This window comes from Scyliorhinus torazame, chromosome 1, assembly GCF_047496885.1.
Source record: "Scyliorhinus torazame isolate Kashiwa2021f chromosome 1, sScyTor2.1, whole genome shotgun sequence".
NCBI classification, from domain to species: domain Eukaryota; kingdom Metazoa; phylum Chordata; class Chondrichthyes; order Carcharhiniformes; family Scyliorhinidae; genus Scyliorhinus; species Scyliorhinus torazame.
This window is the reverse complement of record NC_092707.1, coordinates 228,811,603-228,832,289: the sequence shown is the minus strand read 5'-3', so window position 1 is coordinate 228,832,289 and position 20,687 is coordinate 228,811,603. Positions and strand designations below refer to the sequence as shown.

Below are 20,687 nucleotides of genomic sequence, written 5' to 3'. Positions count from 1 at the left end.
TTAAAAAAGAAAAAAATGAAGACAGGCAAGAATCCAGAGGAGTGTGCTTCCTATATGCTAATCTCACTTCTGAATGTTGATTTGAAATTGTCTAAATTGTTGGCGCGGCGTTTAGAGGGAATTCTTCTGTTGATCATCCAGGGGATCAGACTGGGTTGACAAAGGGTTAGAATACTTGCAATGTCAGACGGTTACCTAATGTTATGCAAGTCATCAAAAATCGGGTGCCAGATGGGTTAGTGATTTCCTTGGACGCGGAGAAAGATTTTGACCGGGTGGAATGGAATTACTTTGTTTAGATGTTGCAGAGATTTTGATTGGGAGAGGAATATGTTAAGTGGATATAGGTGCTGTGCTTATGAATGGTCACAGGTTTGACAATTTTCATCTTCAGAGAGAGACCAGGCAGAGGTGCCCCTTATCCACCTTAATGTTCGCATTGGTGATCGGGCCTTTGGCAGAGGCTATTGGACAGGAGCCTTTGGGCTGTGCAACGTTGGGGGGGGGGGGGGGGGGGGGGGGCGGGGGGGGGGGCATAAGATCATGCTTTTCGCTGATAATGTGCTGCTGTTCCAACTATTATTGATGTGGTCGACAATAAGATTGCAGATGTAGCATCTTCTCTGGTTACAAGATTACTTTTACCAAGCCCGAGGCTTTGCCAGTGATAGGGTTGAGAGGTAGACCACCCCCCCCACTTGCTAACCTCCCATTCAGGTGGTCCCCTTCAGGGTTTACTTATTTGGGTGTTGTAATTACCCTTTCTTTAAGCAACTGAATGGGGCCAATTGTCCTCAGTTGATTGAGTCTATTAGATGGGACTTGACTCGTTGATCCTCCCTGCCGATATCATGGTCGGATAGGAATGCGATTAAGATGAATGCGTTGCCTAGATTGCTGTATCCTTTGGCAACATCTGCAATCTTGTCTACCAAGGTCTAAAAGGAGATCAATGGAATGGTCAGCTCACTCATAGATTTAAAAAAACACGCTTGAAGTTGGCGAAGTTGCAGCTCAAGGTTCTAAGGGGGGGGATTGGGAGCGTTGAATCTTAGAATGTACCGATTAGCCTCATCTTCAGTTCATAAGGGGCTGGGTTAGAAAGGACCCCACCTTGATTTGGCCCGATATTCAAGCAAGCCAGTCAGTGTATTCATTATAAACACTCTTAAGAGTGTGGATAATGGTAAGTCATATAGAATGAAGATCTAAAGATTCAGGGCAATCCAGAATTCCCACCAGGTCTTACGGACCATGGATTCAATATTTGGAGTCATAGAGGCATTTTTAGGTTGGGAGATAGGTTTAGTGGTGGTACCTCCTTGTCATCTTTGAACAGCTATGCCAACAATTTGACATTCCAAGACACTCCTCCTTAGATAACTGCAACTTAGAGACTTTGTCCTTAATAAGACAATCATGCATCGGCACACATTTATTTCCCGTGTGAAATGATAGGGAGTTATTAGGAATTTGGTCCAGAAATGGAGAGCAAGATGTAGCAGACAATTTAGAGGTTAAACAGACGGAAGGAAAAGACTGCTAGCAGCAGAGTCAAGGGGATACATGCACAACCAGAGTTGCCTTGTTCATTTAGACTTAACCTCGTTATTAGGAATACACATAATGCCCTGGTTCAGCCAAGATGACCCACTCAAGATCCACCGTCATTCGGGACAACCTTGTTTGACCAGCCATTATCCCACCACAGAGTCTGATGCCCTATTTGTTCGTCAAGGGAAGGTGAGGGCCATATGAATGGCATAGCTCTGATCTTTTGTATAGATGGGAGTGAGCAATCAGCCAAGATAACGATAAGGGACTCGTGTCTGGCCACGTAAAGGGAGAACCTTTGTTTGAGAGGGTGAGCAGAGAGCGAGAGAGCATGACACTGTTTTGAACAGCTACAGGAGAAGGCTATGGAAACCAGCCAGAGAGGTCATGAAAGGTACCACCAAAGCAGGCTTTGGAAAATGGTTCAGAACGAATGGCCCTACCAGAAAGAAAATTGCTTCATAAATGCAAGTATTTTCTTCGACTGAGAGCTGTATATTCTGTTACAGTGTTGTCTAATGGGAACTAGTTGTGAAGGTTAAGAAACTGCATGTAATCGGTTAGTGTTAGAGCTGAAGTAAAAGTTTAAATATTGTTTACTTTTCTTTTAATAAAAAGCTTGTTTATAAAATAACCATACCCTATCCTGGAACAAATCAATCTTTCCACACCGCATTAAAATTAAAAACGTTACGGCATCTGATCCCGTCTCTTAGCCACTGTTGCGAGCTGACCAGGTGTCCATAATACCGGTGGAAGAAACCCGGACTTCTGTGGAACAGCTAATTAGCAGGGTTGATGAAACCTTGTGCTCTAAATTCTGAGAGAATATATTGGGGACCTTGCAGTCTTGGGAAAGATACTTGGCAACCAACATTGATGAGGAGACATAGGATAATTTATGGGATTATGCCAATAATACTTTGCTGTGTAGCGGAATGAAGGGGACTCAGTTCAAGATACTGCACTGCTTGCACAATACACCGAGTTTGATACACAGGTTTGATCCTATTTCCCCAATATGCTTTAAGTGCCTGGTAATCAAGGGTGACTACATACACTGGTATCCTGCGTCAAGATTCAATCCTATTGGTCTGGTGTAGTTAAGTAGGTTGAGAGGATAGTTGGCATGGCCTTGGAATTTGATCCTTTGATCCTTATTTCTAATTCTGGATCTTCCAGATAGGAGAATTGTTGACGCTAATGAAAAGTGGCTGTATAACATCCTAACTTTTGCAGCTCGGAAAAATATCCTCTATTTCTGGATTAGTGATAATTATCCTTCAACACAAAATTGGCACAAAATAGTAATGGTTTGGATTGGATTATTATGGAATTCCTGACTTCTGTATTCCTTTCTAAGTCAGATACATTCTGTAAAGTGTACAACCCCCATTTCAAATTTATAGGCTCCCCTCTGTCTGACCTGCGCCTGCAAAGTTTTCCATAAACCATGTTGTCAAGTCTTGATTTTGCTATACATAAATGTGTACATCTTATGTCATTCTACCGTGTTTGTATGGCTTTATCCTCTTCCCACACCCCATTCCCTGATTGATCCATTGTGTAATTAGAGGCACTAGCTCTTAAGGACCATAGTTCTACAATTACCCAGTCTTTCTCTGATCCCATGTTTGCGGAAATAATTGTTCTGTATCAGTCTACATTTTGAAAGTTTGTGCTATTCGTAAAAATTATAAAACTCAAATTAAAAATATACATTTTTAAAAACTCTTAAAAATGCAATTATTAGGGGTGGATCGGGGGAACCAGTGGACATAGTGTGTTTGGATTTTCAAAAAGAACTTCATCTCTTGTGTGGCACATTATTGAGAAAATTAGGGTGCATGGAATACATATTAGCATGGTTTGAAAACTGGTTGATGGACAGAAAACAGTAGGTAGGAATAAACAGATCATTTTGGGTTGAAAGGCTGTAACCTGTGAAGGATTGTAAGGATCAGTGCTTAAGCCTCAGCGATTCACAATCTTTTCAATGACTTAGATGACAGATCCAAGAGTCTACCACGCAAATGAGTAATGTGGGATGCAAATTTCAGTGCCGGTACAATGCCAGGTTCATAGGCTCTATGTCCAACAATTGGCAGATTTCGTCACTTGCAATAGGCAGAGAATTGACCATACTCAACCAACCCATGCACTCAAAACTCAGAAAATAATGTCTAATGTTGGATATGATTCCACAATTGGATAGCACTTGATAAACAATCCCAAGTGTGCTATGAATTACAACAAGGTCATCAGCGGGGGTCACATGGTTCACTTACGCTTGCAACAGGCAAAAGGAACATGCACCGGGGTGCATTGATTTTTTTTTTTATGGGGGATGATAGTTCCCGAATGCATTAGCCATGCAAATACCTCAACCAATCAGCATCCTTTTCTCCTGCATTATAAACCGCTGCACTATAAAATCTTCTGCACTTCCAGGGTCCGTATCCCTCTATTCCCATCCTATTCATGTATTTGTCAAGATGCCCCTTAAATGTCACTATCGTCCCTGCTTCCACCACCTCCTCCGGCAGCGAGTTCCAGGCACCCACTACCCTCTGCGTAAAAAACTTGCCTCGTACATCTACTCTAAACCTTGCCCCTCGCACCTTAAACCTATGCCCCCTAGTAATTGACCCCTCTACCCTGGGGAAAAGCCTCTGACTATCCACTCTGTCTATGCCCCTCATAATTTTGTATACCTCTATCAGGTCTCCCCTCAACCTCCTTCGTTCCAGTGAGAACAAACCGAGTTTATTCAACCGCTCCTCATAGCTAATGCCCTCCATACCAGGCAACATTCTGGTAAATCTCTTCTGCACCCTCTCTAAAGCCTCCACATCCTTCTGGCAGTGTGGCAACCAGAATTGAACACTATACTCCAAGTGTGGCCTAACTAAGGTTCTATACAGCTGCAACATGACTTGCCAATTCTTATACTCAATGCCTCGGCCAATGAACATAGAACATTACAGCGCAGTACAGGGCCTTCGGTCCTCGATGCTGCGCCGACCTGTGAAACCACTCTAAAGCCCATCTACACTATTCCCTTATCATCCATATGTTTATCCAATGACCATTTAAATGCCCTTAATGTTGGCGAGTCCATTACTGTTGCAGGCAAGGCATTCCACGCCCTTACTACTCTCTGAGTAAAGAACCTACCTCTGACATCTGTCCTACATCTATCTCCCCTCAATTTAAAGCTATGTTCCCTCGTGCTAGCCATCACCAACTGAGGAAAAAGGCTCTCACTGTCCACCCTATCTAATCCTCTGATCATCTTGTATGCCTCAATTAAGTCACCTCTTAACTTTCTTCTCTCTAACAAAAACAGCAACTGAAGGCAAGCATGCCGAATGCCTTCTTGACTACCTTCTCCACCTGTGTTGCCCCTTTCAGTGACCTGTGGGCCTGTACACCTAGATCTCTCTGACTTTCAATATTCTTGAGGGTTCTACCATTCACTGTATATTCCCTACCTGCATTAGACCTTCCAAAATGCATTACCTCACATTTGTCCGGATTAAACTCCACCTGCCATCTCTCCGCCCAAGTCTCCAAACGATCTAAATCCTGCTTTATCCTCGGACAGTCCTCATGGCTATCCGTAATTCCACCAACCTTTGTGTCGTCTGCAAACTTACTAATCAGACCAGTTACATTTTCCTCCAAATCATTCAGATACTACGAACAGCAACGGTCCCAGCACTGAGCCCTGCGGAACACCACGAGTCACAGCCCTCCAATTAGAAAAGCACCCTTCCATTGCTACTCTCTGCCTTCTATGACCTAGCTAGTTCTGTATCCATCTTGCCAGCTCACCCCTGATCCCATGTGACTTCACCTTTTGTACCAGTCTGCCGTAAGGGACCTTGTCAAAGGCCTTACTGAAGTCCATATAGACAACATCCACTGCCCTACCTGCATCAATCATCTTTGTGACCTCTTCGAAAAACTCTATCAAGTTAGTGAGACACGACCTCCCCTTCACAAAACCATGCTGCCTCTCACTAATACGTCCATTTGCTTTCAAATGGGAGTAGATCCTGGCTCGAAGAATTCTCTCCAGTAATTTCTCCATCACTGATGTAAGGCTCACTGGCCTGCAGTTCCCTGGATCATACTTGCTACACTTCTTAAACAAAGGAACAACATTGGCTATTCTCCAGTCCTCTGAGACATCACCTGAAGACAGTGAGGATCCAAAGATTTCTGTCAAGGCCTCAGCAATGTCCTCTCCAGCCTCCTTCAGTATTCTGGGATAGAGCCCATCAGGCCCTGGGGACTTATCCACCTTAATATTTTTCAAGTCGCCCAAGGCCTCGTCTTTTTGGATCTCAATGTGGCCCAGGCTATCTACACACCCTTCTCCAGACTCAACATCCACCAATTCCTTCTCTTTGGTGAATACTGATGCAAAGTATTCATTTAGTAACTCGCCCATTTCCTCTGGCTCCACACATAGATTCCCTCGCCTGGCCTTCAGTGGGCCCACCGTTTCCCTGGCTACCCTCTTGCTTTTTATGTACGTGTAAAACGCCTTGAGATTTTCCTTAACTCTATTTGCCAATGACATTTCGTGACCCCTTCTAGCCCTCCTGACTCCTTGCTCAAGTTCCTTCCTACTTTCCTTATATTCCACACAGGGTTCGTCTGTTCACAGCCTTCTAGCCCTGACAAATGCCTCCTTTTTCTTTTTGACGTCGCCTACAATATCTCTCGTTATCCAAGGTTCCTGAAATTTGCTGCATTTATCCTTCTTCCTCACAGGAACATGCCGGTCCTGAATTCCCTTCAACTGACATTTGAAAGCCTCCCACATGTCAGATGTTGATTTACCCCAAACATCCGCCCCCAATCTAGGTTCTTCAGTTCCCGCTTAATATTGTTATAATTAGCCTTCCCCCAATTTAGCACATTCACCCTAGGACCACTCTTATTCTTGTCCACCAGCACTTGAAAAAGTATTGAATTGTGCTCACTGTTCCCGAAATGCTCCCCTACTGAAACCTCTACCACCTGGCTGAGCTCATTCCACAATACCAGGTCCAGTATAGACCCTTTCCTAGTTGGACTATCTACATATTGTTTTCAGAAGCCCTCCTGGATGCTCCTTACAAACTCTGCCCGTCCAAGCCCCTAGCACTAAGTGAGTTCCAGTCAATATTGGGGAAGTTAAAGTCTCCCATCACAACAACACTGTTGCTTTTACCCCTTTCCAAAATCTGTCTACCTATCTGCTCCTCTATCTCCCGCTGGCTGTTGGGAGGCCTGTCGTAAACCCCCAACTGTGACTGCATCCTTCTTATTCCTGATCTCTACCCATATAGCCTCGCTGCCCACTGAGGTGTCCTCCCGCAGGACTGCTGTGATATTCTCCCCAACCAGTAGAGCAACTCCTCCACCCCTTTTACATCCCCCTCTATCCCGCCGGAAACATCTAAATCCTGGAACGTTTAGCTGCCAACCCTGTCCTTCCCTCAACCAGGACTCTGTAATGGCAACAACATCATAGTTCCAAGTACTATCAAAGGTGATTAGAGAACTTTAGAACTGCACGTGGTACCCCATGTCTGCAGGAAGTGATGCAGTGCTGGTGGTTGTGCAAGATGTATCCGTGTTGTATCAACTATTTAAAGTGAAATTTACCTTTTCGTTTGCAGTATCATTCGTTAATTTATGTTGGTTCCAACTTGCGTAAAAGTAAAAACTACAAAAAGTGAAATCTTGGTAAGTTCCTCATTTGGAGGTCACTCAATAAATGTGGTTGTTTTGGTTTCTGGTTCCACAAAAGGGATCGTAACATTAATTCGGTATTAACCTGGTTTAGGATAAGGGGCTGGTTTAGCACAGTGGGCTAGGACAGCTGGCTTGTAATGCAGAATAAGACCAGCAGCGCAGGTTCAATTCCCGTTCCAGCCTCCCAGAACAGGCGCCGGAATGTGGTGTCTAGGGGCTTTTCACAGTAACTTCATTGAAGCCTACTTGTGACAATAAGCAATTATTATTATTAACTGGTGACCCCAGTTAGATATGTCACAGGACAACTGGGTAAAGAAATGGAAGCACGAGAATAGTTAAGAAAGAAGTTCTGAAGTTGGGGATGAGGCACTTTGCCAGGGCTGCAAAACGTGAACTCTTTGATGATATGGAAAGCACAGGACCCCATTCTTCAACACTATGTAACAAAGTTATAATCAGACAATATACTCATAGGCTCATCATGTGACAGGTGTGGATCAACAGGATTATCTCTATAATTCGATTGCAAGATTACAACCATTCACTCAACCCAGGAATTAGATCAGTCTGCAAAGCATTGCAGATACATTGTGAAAGGGTCCTTTCCAGTTGATTCCCTTGTTTCCCCTTTCTGTATTTTTGCCATTATTCTTTTTGATCCATGGATGCTTAATGGACATGTATCTTTAAGCCAAGCAGCAGAGATAATGAGGAATTCAAGAAGTTGCAACATAGTATATGGTGTTGCTGGTGTTCAAACAGGAGTACTTAGACCTTTCGGCACCCAAGAGATGGGGTGGGACTCGGTTTGATTGGTTGGCCAATGAATTGGCCAAAAGGTTGTATTTTGCCCGGTATCAGGTGGTGATTGGATCCTGCCTGAGTGGAATGATTTTCAGAGACCCAAGGAGTTTGAGTCCTGGAAGCACAGCGATAAGGACCTGCTCTCTCCAGAAAGACTGAGTTGATGTATTCCTGAACCTGCAGAAACCGGAATGAATCTAGAGTGAAAACCTTGAATTGAAAGCCTGGATTGAAGCAAAGGTCTAGAAACAGCAATCTGAAAGAAAGACTCTTAACTTTTGACTTTCATACTTATTATTTTGCACCCCTCTCCCCCCTCTGTGCTCGTCTTTCATGCTGTATATTTTAGAAATATATATGTAAAAAAAAGAGTGGGGGCAAGTTAAAGTAGGGGATTAAGAATTAATTGATAGTTAACTAGCTGTATTGGCTGCATTTCATTAGTTCTTGTAATAGATTAAAAGTAGTTGCGTTTAAACTTACAAACCTGGTGACTGTAATTATTGGGCAGCCAAGGGCCAAAGACTTTCATTATTTTTCTACAAACTATTGGTTAATTCAATTGTGTTGCAACTCCGGGTTAAGTGGGGCTGGAATTGACAGTGCCCTAGCCCAGGGTGATGTAACAATTGGTGACAATACCAATTTCTCAAACTTTAAGAACAAAAATAGTTAACAGCAATGGAGCACGGTACAAGAGGAGCAGAAATTGGTTAACCAACAACCCTAATAAGTAACAACTATTTTATTAATGTAGTCTCTATTTATATAGTACATGGTTCTACATGGAGTTACAAACCCTGTATTTTTCTTGACGAGAATAATTTTTCAGGCCTAGATGTACTTTCAATACCTTTTTGCCTTGCTTTTGATATGACTTCAATATGCTTCATTGCCGCTTTTAACAATTTCTGATTTACAAGGACTGGAAAATCAATCTAATGAAAATAGAAATAAAATTGAAAAAGGATTAAATAGCTTATTAAATTAGTTTCACAAAACTGCAATACTTTTATACAACTTGTTAAATTCATATTGTAATCAGGACTTTACGCCAATAATCAGTTCCGCTTCTCACAACTGTTTGGGAGACTGCGCGAGTTTCGTCCAGTTGCTCCGGTTTCCTCCCACAAGTCCAGAAAGACACGCTTGTTAGGTGAATTAGACATTCTGAATTCTCCTTCAGTGTACCTGAACAGGCACCGTATTGTGGCGACTAGGGGATTTTCACAGTAACTTCATTGCGGTGTTAATGTAAGCCTACTTGTGATACTAAAGATTATTATTATTCCAGGCTTGTAACATTGTTATTATTCCAGGCTTGCAGCACGGTAGCATTGTGGATAGCACAATTGCTTCACAGCTCCAGGGTCCCAGGTTCAATTCCGGCTTGGGTCACTGTCTGTGCGGAGTCTGCACGTCCTCCCAGTGTGTGCGTGGGTTTCCTCCGGGTGCTCCGGTTTCCTCCCACAGTCCAAAGATATGCAGGTTAGGTGGATTGGCCGTGATAAATTGCCCGTAGTGTCCAAAATTGCCCTTAGTGTTGGGTGGGGTTGCTGGGTTGTGGGGATAGGGTGGAGTTGTTGACCTTGGGTAGGGTGCACTTTCTAAGAGCCGGTGCAGACTCGATGGGCCGGGTGGCCTCCTTCTGCACTGTAAATTCTATGATAATCTATGAAAGGATTTACTTGTGTCATGTTTTAACCAAGTATTCGTGGTTCAAGATTATGGCATCTTGCGCTCTCATACTGTGCAACCAAGCTGATGCTTTGATGTACCGCAACAAAGGAAGGGAATCTTCAAGAGTTGGATAAGTGCCAAAAAGGCTAAATGATCACAATGTAATCTTGAAACAGAGCAAATATGCCTTCATGAAATTGAAAGTAGTGTACCATGGACTAATAATCAATGAAAAAGGGCTTCCTCTGGTTCAATACTACTTGCAATGTCTGCCTGAGCTTGCAATGGCGTTGGTTCCACCATGTGTTGTTGACAAAAAACGTGAAATGGGAATGGTCTCAAGCATAGCATACAAGAGGAGTTTGAAAAGTGATGCACTACTTGCTTATTTTGATCCAAGTCGCAACCTGAAACAAGCACGTGATGCTTCAAGCTATGGAGCTGGAGCAATGATCGGTCATGTCATGGATGATGGTCACGAGAAGCCCACAGCATATGCATTACATACACTTACCAAGAGTGAATACAGCCATGAGTAGATCGAAAGGAAAGTGCTTGGAATCATCTTTAGAATCAAAAAGTACACTAGTTTTTTTGGGGTATAAACCTCACGCGGGATACCAATGTCCACAATACTGACAGTGGTGTCAAGGATATAATGGAGGACATGATTTCTCCCACAGTACGACCACACAATTGAATATCGCAGGCTTGAAAGAGAATACTATAGCTGATACATTGCCGTGTTTGCTGCATGAGGCAGCATGGTAGCAGTGGTTAGCACTGTTGCTTCACAGCGCCAGGGTCCCGGGTTCGATTCCGAGCTTGGGTCACTGCCTGTGCAAAGTCTGCACGTTCTCCCCGTGTCTGCGTGGGTTTCCTCCGGGTGCTCCAGTTTCCTCCCACAGTCCAAAGATGTGCAGGTTGTGGCCATGCTAAATTGCCCTGAGTGTCCAAAATTGCCCTTAGTGTTGGGTGGGGTTACTGGGTTATGGGGTTAGGGTGGTGGTGTGGTCTTCGGTATGGTGCTCGTTCCAAGGGCCGGTGCAGACTCGATGGGCTGAATGGCCTCCTGATAAAACCAACGCCCTTAATACCCATTCCAGCATTTGAGGAACCTTTTACAAGGGTCCTAATCGATTGTGTAGGACCGCTTCCCAAGACAAAAAGTGGGAATCAATATATTTTGACTGTAATGGATGTGTCTACTAGGTTTGCAGAGGCCATTCCAGTACGTAATATTACAGCTAAAAGGATTGTGGAGGAGTTACTTGAATTCTTTACTAGGCCAGTTAGTCTTACTTCGGTGGTAGGCAAAGTAATGGAAAGGGTACTTAAGGATAGGATTTCTGAGCATCTGGAAAGACACTGCTTGATTAGGGATAGTCAGCACGGATTTGTGAGGGGTAGGTCTTGCCTTACAAGTCTTATTGAATTCTTTGAGGAGGTGACCAAGCATGTGGATGAAGGTAAAGCAGTGGATGTAGTGTACATGGATTTTAGTAAGGCATTTGATAAGGTTCCCCATGGTAGGCTTATGCAGAAAGTAAGGAAGCATGGGATAGTGGGAAATTTGGCCAGTTGGATAACGAACTGGCTAACCGATAGAAGTCAGAGAGTGGTGGTGGATGGTAAATATTCAGCCTGGATCCCAGTTACCAGTGGCGTACCGCAGGGATCAGTTCTGGGTCCTCTGCTGTTTGTGATTTTCATTAATGACTTGGATGAGGGAGTTGAAGGGTGGGTCAGTAAATTTGCAGACGATACGAAGATTGGTGGAGTTGTGGATAGTAAGGAGGGCTGTTGTCGGCTGCAAAGAGACATAGATAGGATGCAGAGCTGGGCTGAGAAGTGGCAGATGGAGTTTAACCCTGAAAAGTGTGAGGTTGTCCATTTTGGAAGGACAAATATGAATGCTGAATACAGGGTTAACGGTAGAGTTCTTGGCAATGTGGAGGAGCAGAGAGATCTTGGGGTCTATGTTCATACATCTTTGAAAGTTGCCACTCAAGTCGATAGAGCTGTGAAGAAGGCCTATGGTGTGCTCGCGTTCATTAACAGAGGGAGCCGGTGCAGACTCAAAGGGCCGAATGGCCTCCTTCTGCACTGTAAATTCAATGATAATCTATGATTAATCTAGGACAAAGGTTCGGCACAACATCGTGGGCCGAAGGGCCTGTTCTGTGCTGTATTTTCTATACTATATGGACTACCCACAGAAATTCAATCGGATCAAGGAACAAATTTTACTTCAAAGTTATTCAAAGAAGTTATGGATAGCTTCGGAATTAAACAATTTAAATCAACTGTGTACCATCCAGAATCGCAGGGAGCGTTAGAAAGGTGGCATCAGACATTAAAGACAATGTTGAGGGCGTATTGTCAAGATTATCCAGAGGATTGGGATAAAGTAATCCCATTCGTATTGTTTGCAATTAGGGATGCACCTAATGAGTCTACCAAATTTAGTCCTTTTGAACTAATTTTTGGTCATGAGGTAAGAGGACCACTTAAATTGATTAAGGAAAAATTGGTGGGTGAGAAATCGGAAATGACACTATTGGATTAAGTGTCAAATTTTAAGGAACGATTAAATAGAGCAGATGAATTGGCTAGACAACATTTGAAAGTTGCACAAAATGTGATGAAACGGGTAGCGGACAAGAAATCCAAAGTTCGTAGTTTTGCCAGTGGAGATAAAGTTTAGTGTTGTTACCAGTGGTAGGGGAGCCTTTAAAAGCTAGGTTTTGTGGACCGCAGATTGAAAGGAAATTAAGTGAGGTGAATTATGTGGTAAAAATAGCAGATAGAAGGAAGACTCACCGAGTGTGTCATGTGAATATGCTTAAACGGTACTTTGAAAGGGAAGGAGAAAAAGAGGAGGTTTTAATGATTCTAACTCAAAGTGACGAACCAAATCCAGATGACTGAATTTGACATACCTCAAATTAAATTGGAAAATGAGGATGTTCTTAAAAACTGGGATGAATTGTTAAGTTACCTTCCAGAGGAAAAACAAACTGACCTGAAAGAGTTATTGATATCACATGGGCAAGTTTGTAGAGATAAATTGGGAAGTACTAAAATGGCTATACATGATGTAGATGTGGGAAATGCTGTTCCTATCAAACAACATCCATATAGACTGAATCCTTTAAAATTGGCACAGGTTAACAAAGAGATTGAGAGTATGCTGAAGAATGGCATAATTGAAGTGGGTTGCAGCCAATGGAGCTCACCCATAGTGATGGTACCAAAACCAGACGATGCCCAACGGTTGTGTGTGGACTATCGAAAGGTGAATGCAGTTACAAGAACGGACTCTTATCCTATCCCACGTTTGGAGGATTGTATTGCGAAAGTGGGATAATCTGCTTCTATTTCCAACTTCCAGACATGGAAAGAACATTTGAAACATCGTATGGAGTTCTTCGATCGACTTCAGGTGGCAGGTTTGGTGATGAACCTAGCCGAAAGTGAATTTGGAGAAGCCCAAATCACTTTCCTTGAGGAGTTTCCGATACCCTCAAGGCGAAGGGAGGCAATGCGATCTCTTAACATGAATGAATTTGATCGAACCTTTGTGCAAAAGTTTTGTGGCATGATTACTCCACTGATGGACTTGCTAAAGAAACCTAAAAAATGTCAATGGACAGCGGACTTTGAACAGGCATTTGACTGCCTGAAAGCTGTGATCACCAATGCTCCTGTATTGGAGAATTGCAAGGGACTCTGTGGTCAGATTGAACTAAAGTATCTGATTCTAAAGAGAAATGCCGAGGCGTAGAGGAATGGATGGATCGTGCAGAGACTTTCTTGTTCAAAGAGATTGTCAATCGAGAAGGATTTCAGTTGGAGGAAGGAGAACAAAGAAAAATGGACTATATTATTATACCGTTTAAGTGTGTTGTTTTCTTTAAATGAAAATGTATATTTACTGTGTACATTTCTTAGTGGATGGTGCAAATGAAATCATCTTGAAGTTGATGGGGGAGGTTTTTCTTGGGGGGGGGGGGCGGTGTCATGTGAGAGTACTTTTAAGACATGGATGTTTAAGCAATGTACCTTTAAGAAAACAGTGATGTCAGAGTGGGTGGGGCTGAGCTCAGATCAGCCATTTTGCAGTTTAGTTTTGCAGTTGGAAAAAGAGCTTGTGTGTGTCTGTGTGTTTCCAAAGAGCTGCAGTTTGGAGAAAAAGAGCTTGTGTGTGTCTGTGTTTGCAGTGAGCTGGATCTCTGCCATGAAAGATTATCTCTGGATCATTTGGGTGATTTAAACTCATAATATTAAAGCCTTTAACCTGATGTGATTCTGTTTAAAGGTGTTAAGTCTCTTGGAAGTTTGAAGGAACATTTTGAGGAATTATTTACTGTTGCAATATTTTCTGAGTTATCTTTGCAGTAAGGGATGTTAAGAGATCCAATGTTTATTTAAGATGTTAAGTTGAGTTCATGGAATAAACATTGTTTTGTGTTTAAAAACCCACGTGTCGACTTCCAGGTGCGGCGATGACCAGCTGAGTCGCACGTTTCAGCAGCTCCCGGTGAAACGGACTTTTGGGCTCTTGATAGGAGCCCCAACGGCAATTTTGACGGCTAAAAACACTGTGCGGTAAACCAGAAGGGAATCCCCCCTGGATACGGATGAAAAAAGGAGGAGAAAGTGGCCGGATTGCAGTGGATCCTTTAGAACAGCGGCAAGGAAGGCAAGCAAAAACCAAGATGGCGTCGGAAGGTAGCAGTTTAACACGGGGCCCTGAACAACAAGAGTTCTTGAAATGCTGTGTGGAAGAGCTCAAAAAGGAAATGAAGAAAGAGCTGTTGGCCCCGATACTACAGGCGATCGAAGGGCTAAAGGAGGAACAAAAGACCCAGGAGCGGGAGCTTCGGGTCGTGAAGGCAAAGGCAGCTGAGAATGAGGACGACATACAGGGCCTGGTGGTGAAGACGGAGACGCATGAGGCACATCAGAAACGATTTGTGGAAAGGTTGGAGGCACTGGAGAACAACGCAAGGAGGAACAACCTGAGGATTCTTGGTCTTCCTGAAGGTGCGGAGGGAGTGGACGTCGGGGCATATGTGAGCACGATGCTGCACTCGTTAATGGGAGCGGAGGCCCCGGCGGGTCCGTTGGAGGTGGAGGGAGCATACCGAGTGATGGCGCGAGGACCGAGAGCAGGAGAAATTCCCAGAGCCATAGTGGTGAGATTCCTCCGTTTTAAGGATAGAGAATTGGTCCTTAGATGGGCAAAGAAAACTCGGAGCAGTAAATGGCAGAACGCGGTGATCCGCGTTTATCAAGACTGGAGTGCGGAGGTGGCGAGAAGGAGGGCGAGCTTTAATCGGGCAAAGGCGGTGCTTCATAAAAAGAAGATAAAATTTGGAATGCTGCAACCGGCAAGACTGTGGGTCACATATCGAGGGAGGCACCACTACTTTGAGACGGCGGATGAAGCGTGGACCTTTATTGTGGAAGAAAAACTGGAATGAGCGGGTTATTAAAAAGAACGTTTGAACAAAGTGGTAGGGCGAATGTGGGGGGTTAAAAAGGGGGGAAACAGGAGTTTTATGTACTAATCCTGCGATGTGGTAACTTTTCTCTCTTCCACAGGTGGTGATGGGGGGGGGGGGGGAGGAGGGGAGGTGGAGGAGATGGGGCGTTGGCCATTGGGGGCGGGGCCAAGGGAGAAGCACGGGCTTGGTTCCCGCGCTATGATAATCATGGCGGGAATAGAGAAGCAGGGAGGAGGTGGCGTTGCACGGTGCGAGCCGAGGTCACGGGGGGAAGCCGAGGTCGGCCAGAGTTTGCTGACTTCTGGGAGCAACATGGGGGGAGTAATTACGCTAGCGGGGGATCTATCGGGGGGGGTGGGAGGGGGTAATTACTGGGTTGCTGCTGCTGGGGAGAGGGGGGAGCTGGTATGGGAGGGGATGGGCGGGGGGGCACCGCCTGGGGGAGATACAGCTGCGTGGGAACCGGGTGAGGAGCTGGAAAAAGGGGATGGCTAATCGACAAGGGGGGGGGGGGGGGGGGGGGGTAGGAAGCCCCCCAACCCGGCTGATCACGTGGAACGTGAGAGGGCTGAACGGGCCGATAAAGAGGGCACGGGTACTCGCACACCTTAAGAAACTTAAGGCAGATGTGGTTATGTTACAGGAAACGCACCTGAAACTGATAGACCAGGTTAGGCTACGCAAAGGATGGGTGGGGCAGGTGTTCCATTCGGGGCTAGATGCGAAAAACAGGGGGGTGGCTATATTAGTGGGGAAGCGGGTAATGTTCGAGGCAAAGACTATAGTGGCGGATAACGGGGGCAGATACGTGATGGTGAGTGGCAAACTACAGGGGGAGACGGTGGTTTTGGTAAACGTATATGCCCCGAACTGGGATGATGCCAATTTTATGAGGCGGATGCTAGGACGCATTCCGGACCGAGAGATGGGAAAGCTGATAATGGGGGGGAGATTTTAATACGGTGTTGGAACCAGGGCTGGATAGGTCGAAGTCCAGGACTGGAAGGAGGCCGGCAGCAGCCAAGGTACTTAAAGATTTTATGGAGCAGATGGGAGGTGTAGACCCGTGGAGATTTAGCAGACCTAGGAGTAAGGAGTTCTCGTTTTTCTCCTATGTCCATAAAGTCTACTCGCGAATAGACTTTTTTGTGCTGGGAAGGGCGTTGATCCCGAAGGTGAGGGGAACGGAGTATACAGCTATAGCCATTTCGGATCACGCTCCACACTGGGTAGACTTGGAGATAGGGGAGGAAACAGGAGGGCGCCCACCCTGGAGAATGGACATGGGACTAATGGCAGATGAGGGTGTGTGTCTAAGGGTGAGGGGGTGCATTGAAATGATAATGGGGAGGTCCAGGTGGGAGTGGTCTGGGAGGCGCTGAAGGCGGTGGTTAGAGGGGAGCTGATATCAATAAGGGCACATAAAGGGAAGCAGGAGAGTAAGGAACGGGAGCGGTTGCTGCAAGAACTTTTGAGGGTGGACAGACAACATGCGGAAGCACCGGAGGAGGGACTGTACAGGGAAAGGCAAAGGCTACATGTAGAATTTGACTTGCTGACTACGGGCACTGCAGAGGCACAATGGAGGAAGGCACAGGGTGTACAGTACGAATATGGGGAGAAGGCGAGCAGGTTGCTGGCACACCAATTGAGGAAAAGGGGAGCAGCGAGCCAAATAGGGGGAGTGAGGGATGAGGAAGGAGAGATGGAGCGGGGAGCGGAGAGAGTGAATGGAGTGTTCAAGACATTTTATTAAAAATTATATGAAGCTCAACCCCCGGATGGGAGGGAGAGAATGATGGGCTTCTTGGATCGGCTGGAATTTCCCAAGGTGGAAGAGCAGGAAAGAGTGGGACTGGGAGCACAGATCCCAAGAAGAAGTGGTGAAAGGAATTAGGAGCATGCAGGCGGGAAAGGCCCCGGGACCGGATGGATTCCCAGTCGAATTCTATAGAAAATATGTGGACTTGCTCGCCCCGATATTGACGAGGACCTTTAATGAGGCAAAGGAAAGGGGACAACTGCCCCGACTATGTCTGAAGCAACGATATCGCTTCTCTTAAAGAAGGAAAAGGACCCGCTACAATGCGGGTCCTATAGACCTATTTCCCTCCTAAATGTAGATGCCAAGATCCTGGCCAAGGTAATGGCAATGAGAATAGAGGAATGTGTCCCGGGGTGGTCCACGAGGACCAAACTGGGTTTGTGAAGGGGAGACAGCTGAACACGAATATACGGAGGCTGTTAGGGGTAATGATGATGGCCCCACCAGAGGGGGAAACGGAGATAGTAGTGGCGATGGATGCCGAGAAAGCATTTGATAGAGTGGAGTGGGATTATTTGTGGGAGGTGTTGAGGAGATTTGGTTTTGGAGAGGGGTATGTTAGATGGGTGCAGCTGTTGTATAGGGCCCCAATGGCGAGCGTGGTCACGAATGGATGGGGATCTGCATATTTTCGGCTTCATAGAGGGACAAGGCAGGGATGCCCTCTGTCCCCATTATTGTTTGCACTGGCGATTGAGCCCCTGGCGATAGCGTTGAGGGGTTCCAAGAAGTGGCGGGGAGTACTTAGAGGAGGAGAAGAACACCGGGTATCTTTGTATGCGGACGATTTGCTACTATACGTGGCAGACCCGGCGGAGGGGATGCCAGAAATAATGCGGATACTTGGGGAGTTTGGGGATTTTTCAGGGTATAAATTGAACATGGGGAAAAGTGAGTTGTTTGTGGTGCATCCAGGGGAGCAGAGTAGAGAAATAGAGGACCTACCGTTGAGGAAGGTAACAAGGGACTTTCGTTACCTGGGGATCCAGATAACCAAGAATTGGGGCACATTGCATAGGTTAAATTTAACGCGGTTGGTGGAACAAATGGAGGAGGATTTCAAGAGATGGGATATGGTATCCCTGTCACTGGCAGGGAGGGTGCAGGCGGTTAAGATGGTGGTCCTCCCGAGATTCCTCTTTGTGTTTCAGTGCCTCCCGGTGGTGATCACGAAGGCTTTTTTTAAAAAGGATTGAAAAGAGCATCATGGGTTGTGTGTGGGCCGGGAAGACCCCGAGAGTGAGGAAGGGATTCTTACAGCGTAGCAGGGATAGGGGGGGGGGGCTGGCACTACCGAGCCGAAGTGAGTATTATTGGGCCGCTAATATTTCAATGGTGAGTAGGTGGATGGGAGAGGAGGAGGGAGCGGCGTGGAAGAGATTAGAGAGGGCGTCCTGTAGGGGGACTAGCCTACAGGCTATGGTGACAGCCCCATTGCCGTTCTCACCGAGGAACTACACCACAAGCCCGGTGGTGGTGGCTACACTGAAGATTTGGGGACAGTGGAGACGGCATAGGGGAAAGACTGGAGCCTTGGAGGGGGTCCCCGATAAGAAACAACCATAGGTTTGCCCCGGGGGGAATGGATGGGGGATATGGAATGTGGCAAAGAGCAGGAATAACGCAACTGAAAGATCTGTTTGTGGATGGGAAGTTCGCAAGTCTGGGAGCGCTGACCGAGAAATATGGGTTGCCCCAAGGGAATGCATTCCGGTATATGCAACTGAAGGCTTTTGCGAGGCAACAGGTGAGGGAATTCCCGCAGCTCCCGACACAAGAGGTGCAGGACAGAGTGATCTCAAAGACATGGTTGGGGGATGGCAAGGTGTCAGATATATAGGGAAATGAGGGACGAAGGGGAGACTATGGTAGATGAACTAAAAGGGAAATGGGAAGAAGAGCTGGGAGAGGAGATCGAGGAGGGGCTGTGGGCAGATGCCCTAAGCAGGGTAAACTCGTCGTCCTCGTGTGCCAGGCTAAGCCTGATTCAGTTTAAGGTATTACACAGGGCGCATATGACTGGAGCACGGCTCAGTAAATTTTTGGGGGTGGAGGATAGGTGTGCGAGGTGCTCGAGAAGCCCAGCGAATCATACCCATATGTTTTGGTCATGCCCGGCACTTCAGGGGTTTTGGATGGGGGTGACAAAGGTGCTTTCAAAAGTAGTGGGGGTCCGGGTCGAACCAAGCTGGGGGTTGGCTATATTTGGGGTTGCACAAGAGCCGGGAGTGCAGGAGGCGAGAGAGGCCGATGTTTTGGCCTTTGCGTCCCTAGTAGCCCGGCGCAGGATATTGTTAATGTGGAAAGAAGCCAAGCCCCCGGGGGTGGAGACCTGGATAAATGACATGGCAGGGTTTATAAAGCTAGAGCGGATTAAGTTCGTTCTAAGGGGGTCGGCTCAAGGGTTCACCAGGCGGTGGCAACCGTTCGTCGAATACCTCGCAGAAAGATAGATGGAATGGAAAAAAGAAGGCAGCAGCAGCAGCCCAGGATCGGGGGGGGGGGGGGGGGGGGGGGGGGGGGGGGGGGGGGAGAAACCAGAAGGACTCTCAGGGTTGTTAATATATACTGTATAATATGTATAGGTCGTTGCGACAGATAATTATATATTGGACTGTTAAATTATATTTTTGGAGAGTGTTACTTGTGATAAGGCAGTTGCCAATTAGGGTTAGTTTTCATTTTTGTTATTTATTATTTATTCATTTTTTGTTTATAAAATAGGTCATTGTTATTTGTGTTGTTATAATATTGTGTAAAGGATGCACAATGTACTGTGTTGGTTGACCAAAAATTTTCAATAAAATATTTATTTTTTTTAAAAACCCATGTGTCCATAATTGTCCTCCCACTCCGAGGGAACAAGCCGTGTGCTAAGAAAAGCAACAAATACATGAAAGGGTGAGGTTGGTTGAACTCCATGATACATTTTGGGGTTCTGAAAACGCCTCGCCCATAACAAGGAGAATAGCAAAGCTCACCCCAAACAAAGAACAGATGCACCGAGGACTTTGGCACCCTCCCTGGCACACGAAACCTCGCACAGCAGAGGCCGCACCAGTAAGGCTATCAGCTAGCCCTGTTGAGTCTGGTGGAGGAAGTCAAAAGGGACCTGCAGAGGTGGGGCACACTCCCACTCGCAGGGAGAATACAGACATCCAAATGAACGTGCTGCCCAGGTTCCCCTTCTTGTTTCGATCATTCCCGATCTACATCTCCAAGGCCCTCTTCAACTCAGTAGATAAGCTAGTCATGGCGTTTGTGTGTGTGTGGGCGGGGGAGTATCCAATTAAAGGTCCTACAAAGGAAAATAAACATGGAAGGCCAGGCACTGACAAACCTACAGTTCTACCAATGGGCAGCCACAGCGGGAGGGAATACAATTGTCTGTAATTATAGGTGCTGATTTCTGTTGGTCTTTTCTATTTACCTTTTTTGCACGGTTTTGTAATTTGTAACTTATGAATTGTGAAATAAGATGTGAAAACCCAACAAAAACACTTTAGAAACAATCTTCTCTCCTACAATTTCAACCCGGGCCCTGTACTGCAATA

The 20,687-nt window shown here is 45.7% G+C and overlaps 1 protein-coding gene across 7 annotated transcripts in view; it reads right to left on the bottom strand.

The window, feature by feature from the left end:
- snx14 (sorting nexin 14) overlaps nucleotides 1–20,687 on the bottom strand; it is a 259,496-nt gene that overhangs the window by 183,405 nt on the left and 55,404 nt on the right. For all 7 annotated transcript variants that reach the window (XM_072503178.1, XM_072503170.1, XM_072503160.1 and 4 more), the window contains exon 7: nucleotides 8,969–9,053. In XM_072503178.1, the coding sequence (XP_072359279.1) occupies nucleotides 8,969–9,053 (85 nt within the window). The remainder of the gene's footprint in view (nucleotides 1–8,968; nucleotides 9,054–20,687) is intronic.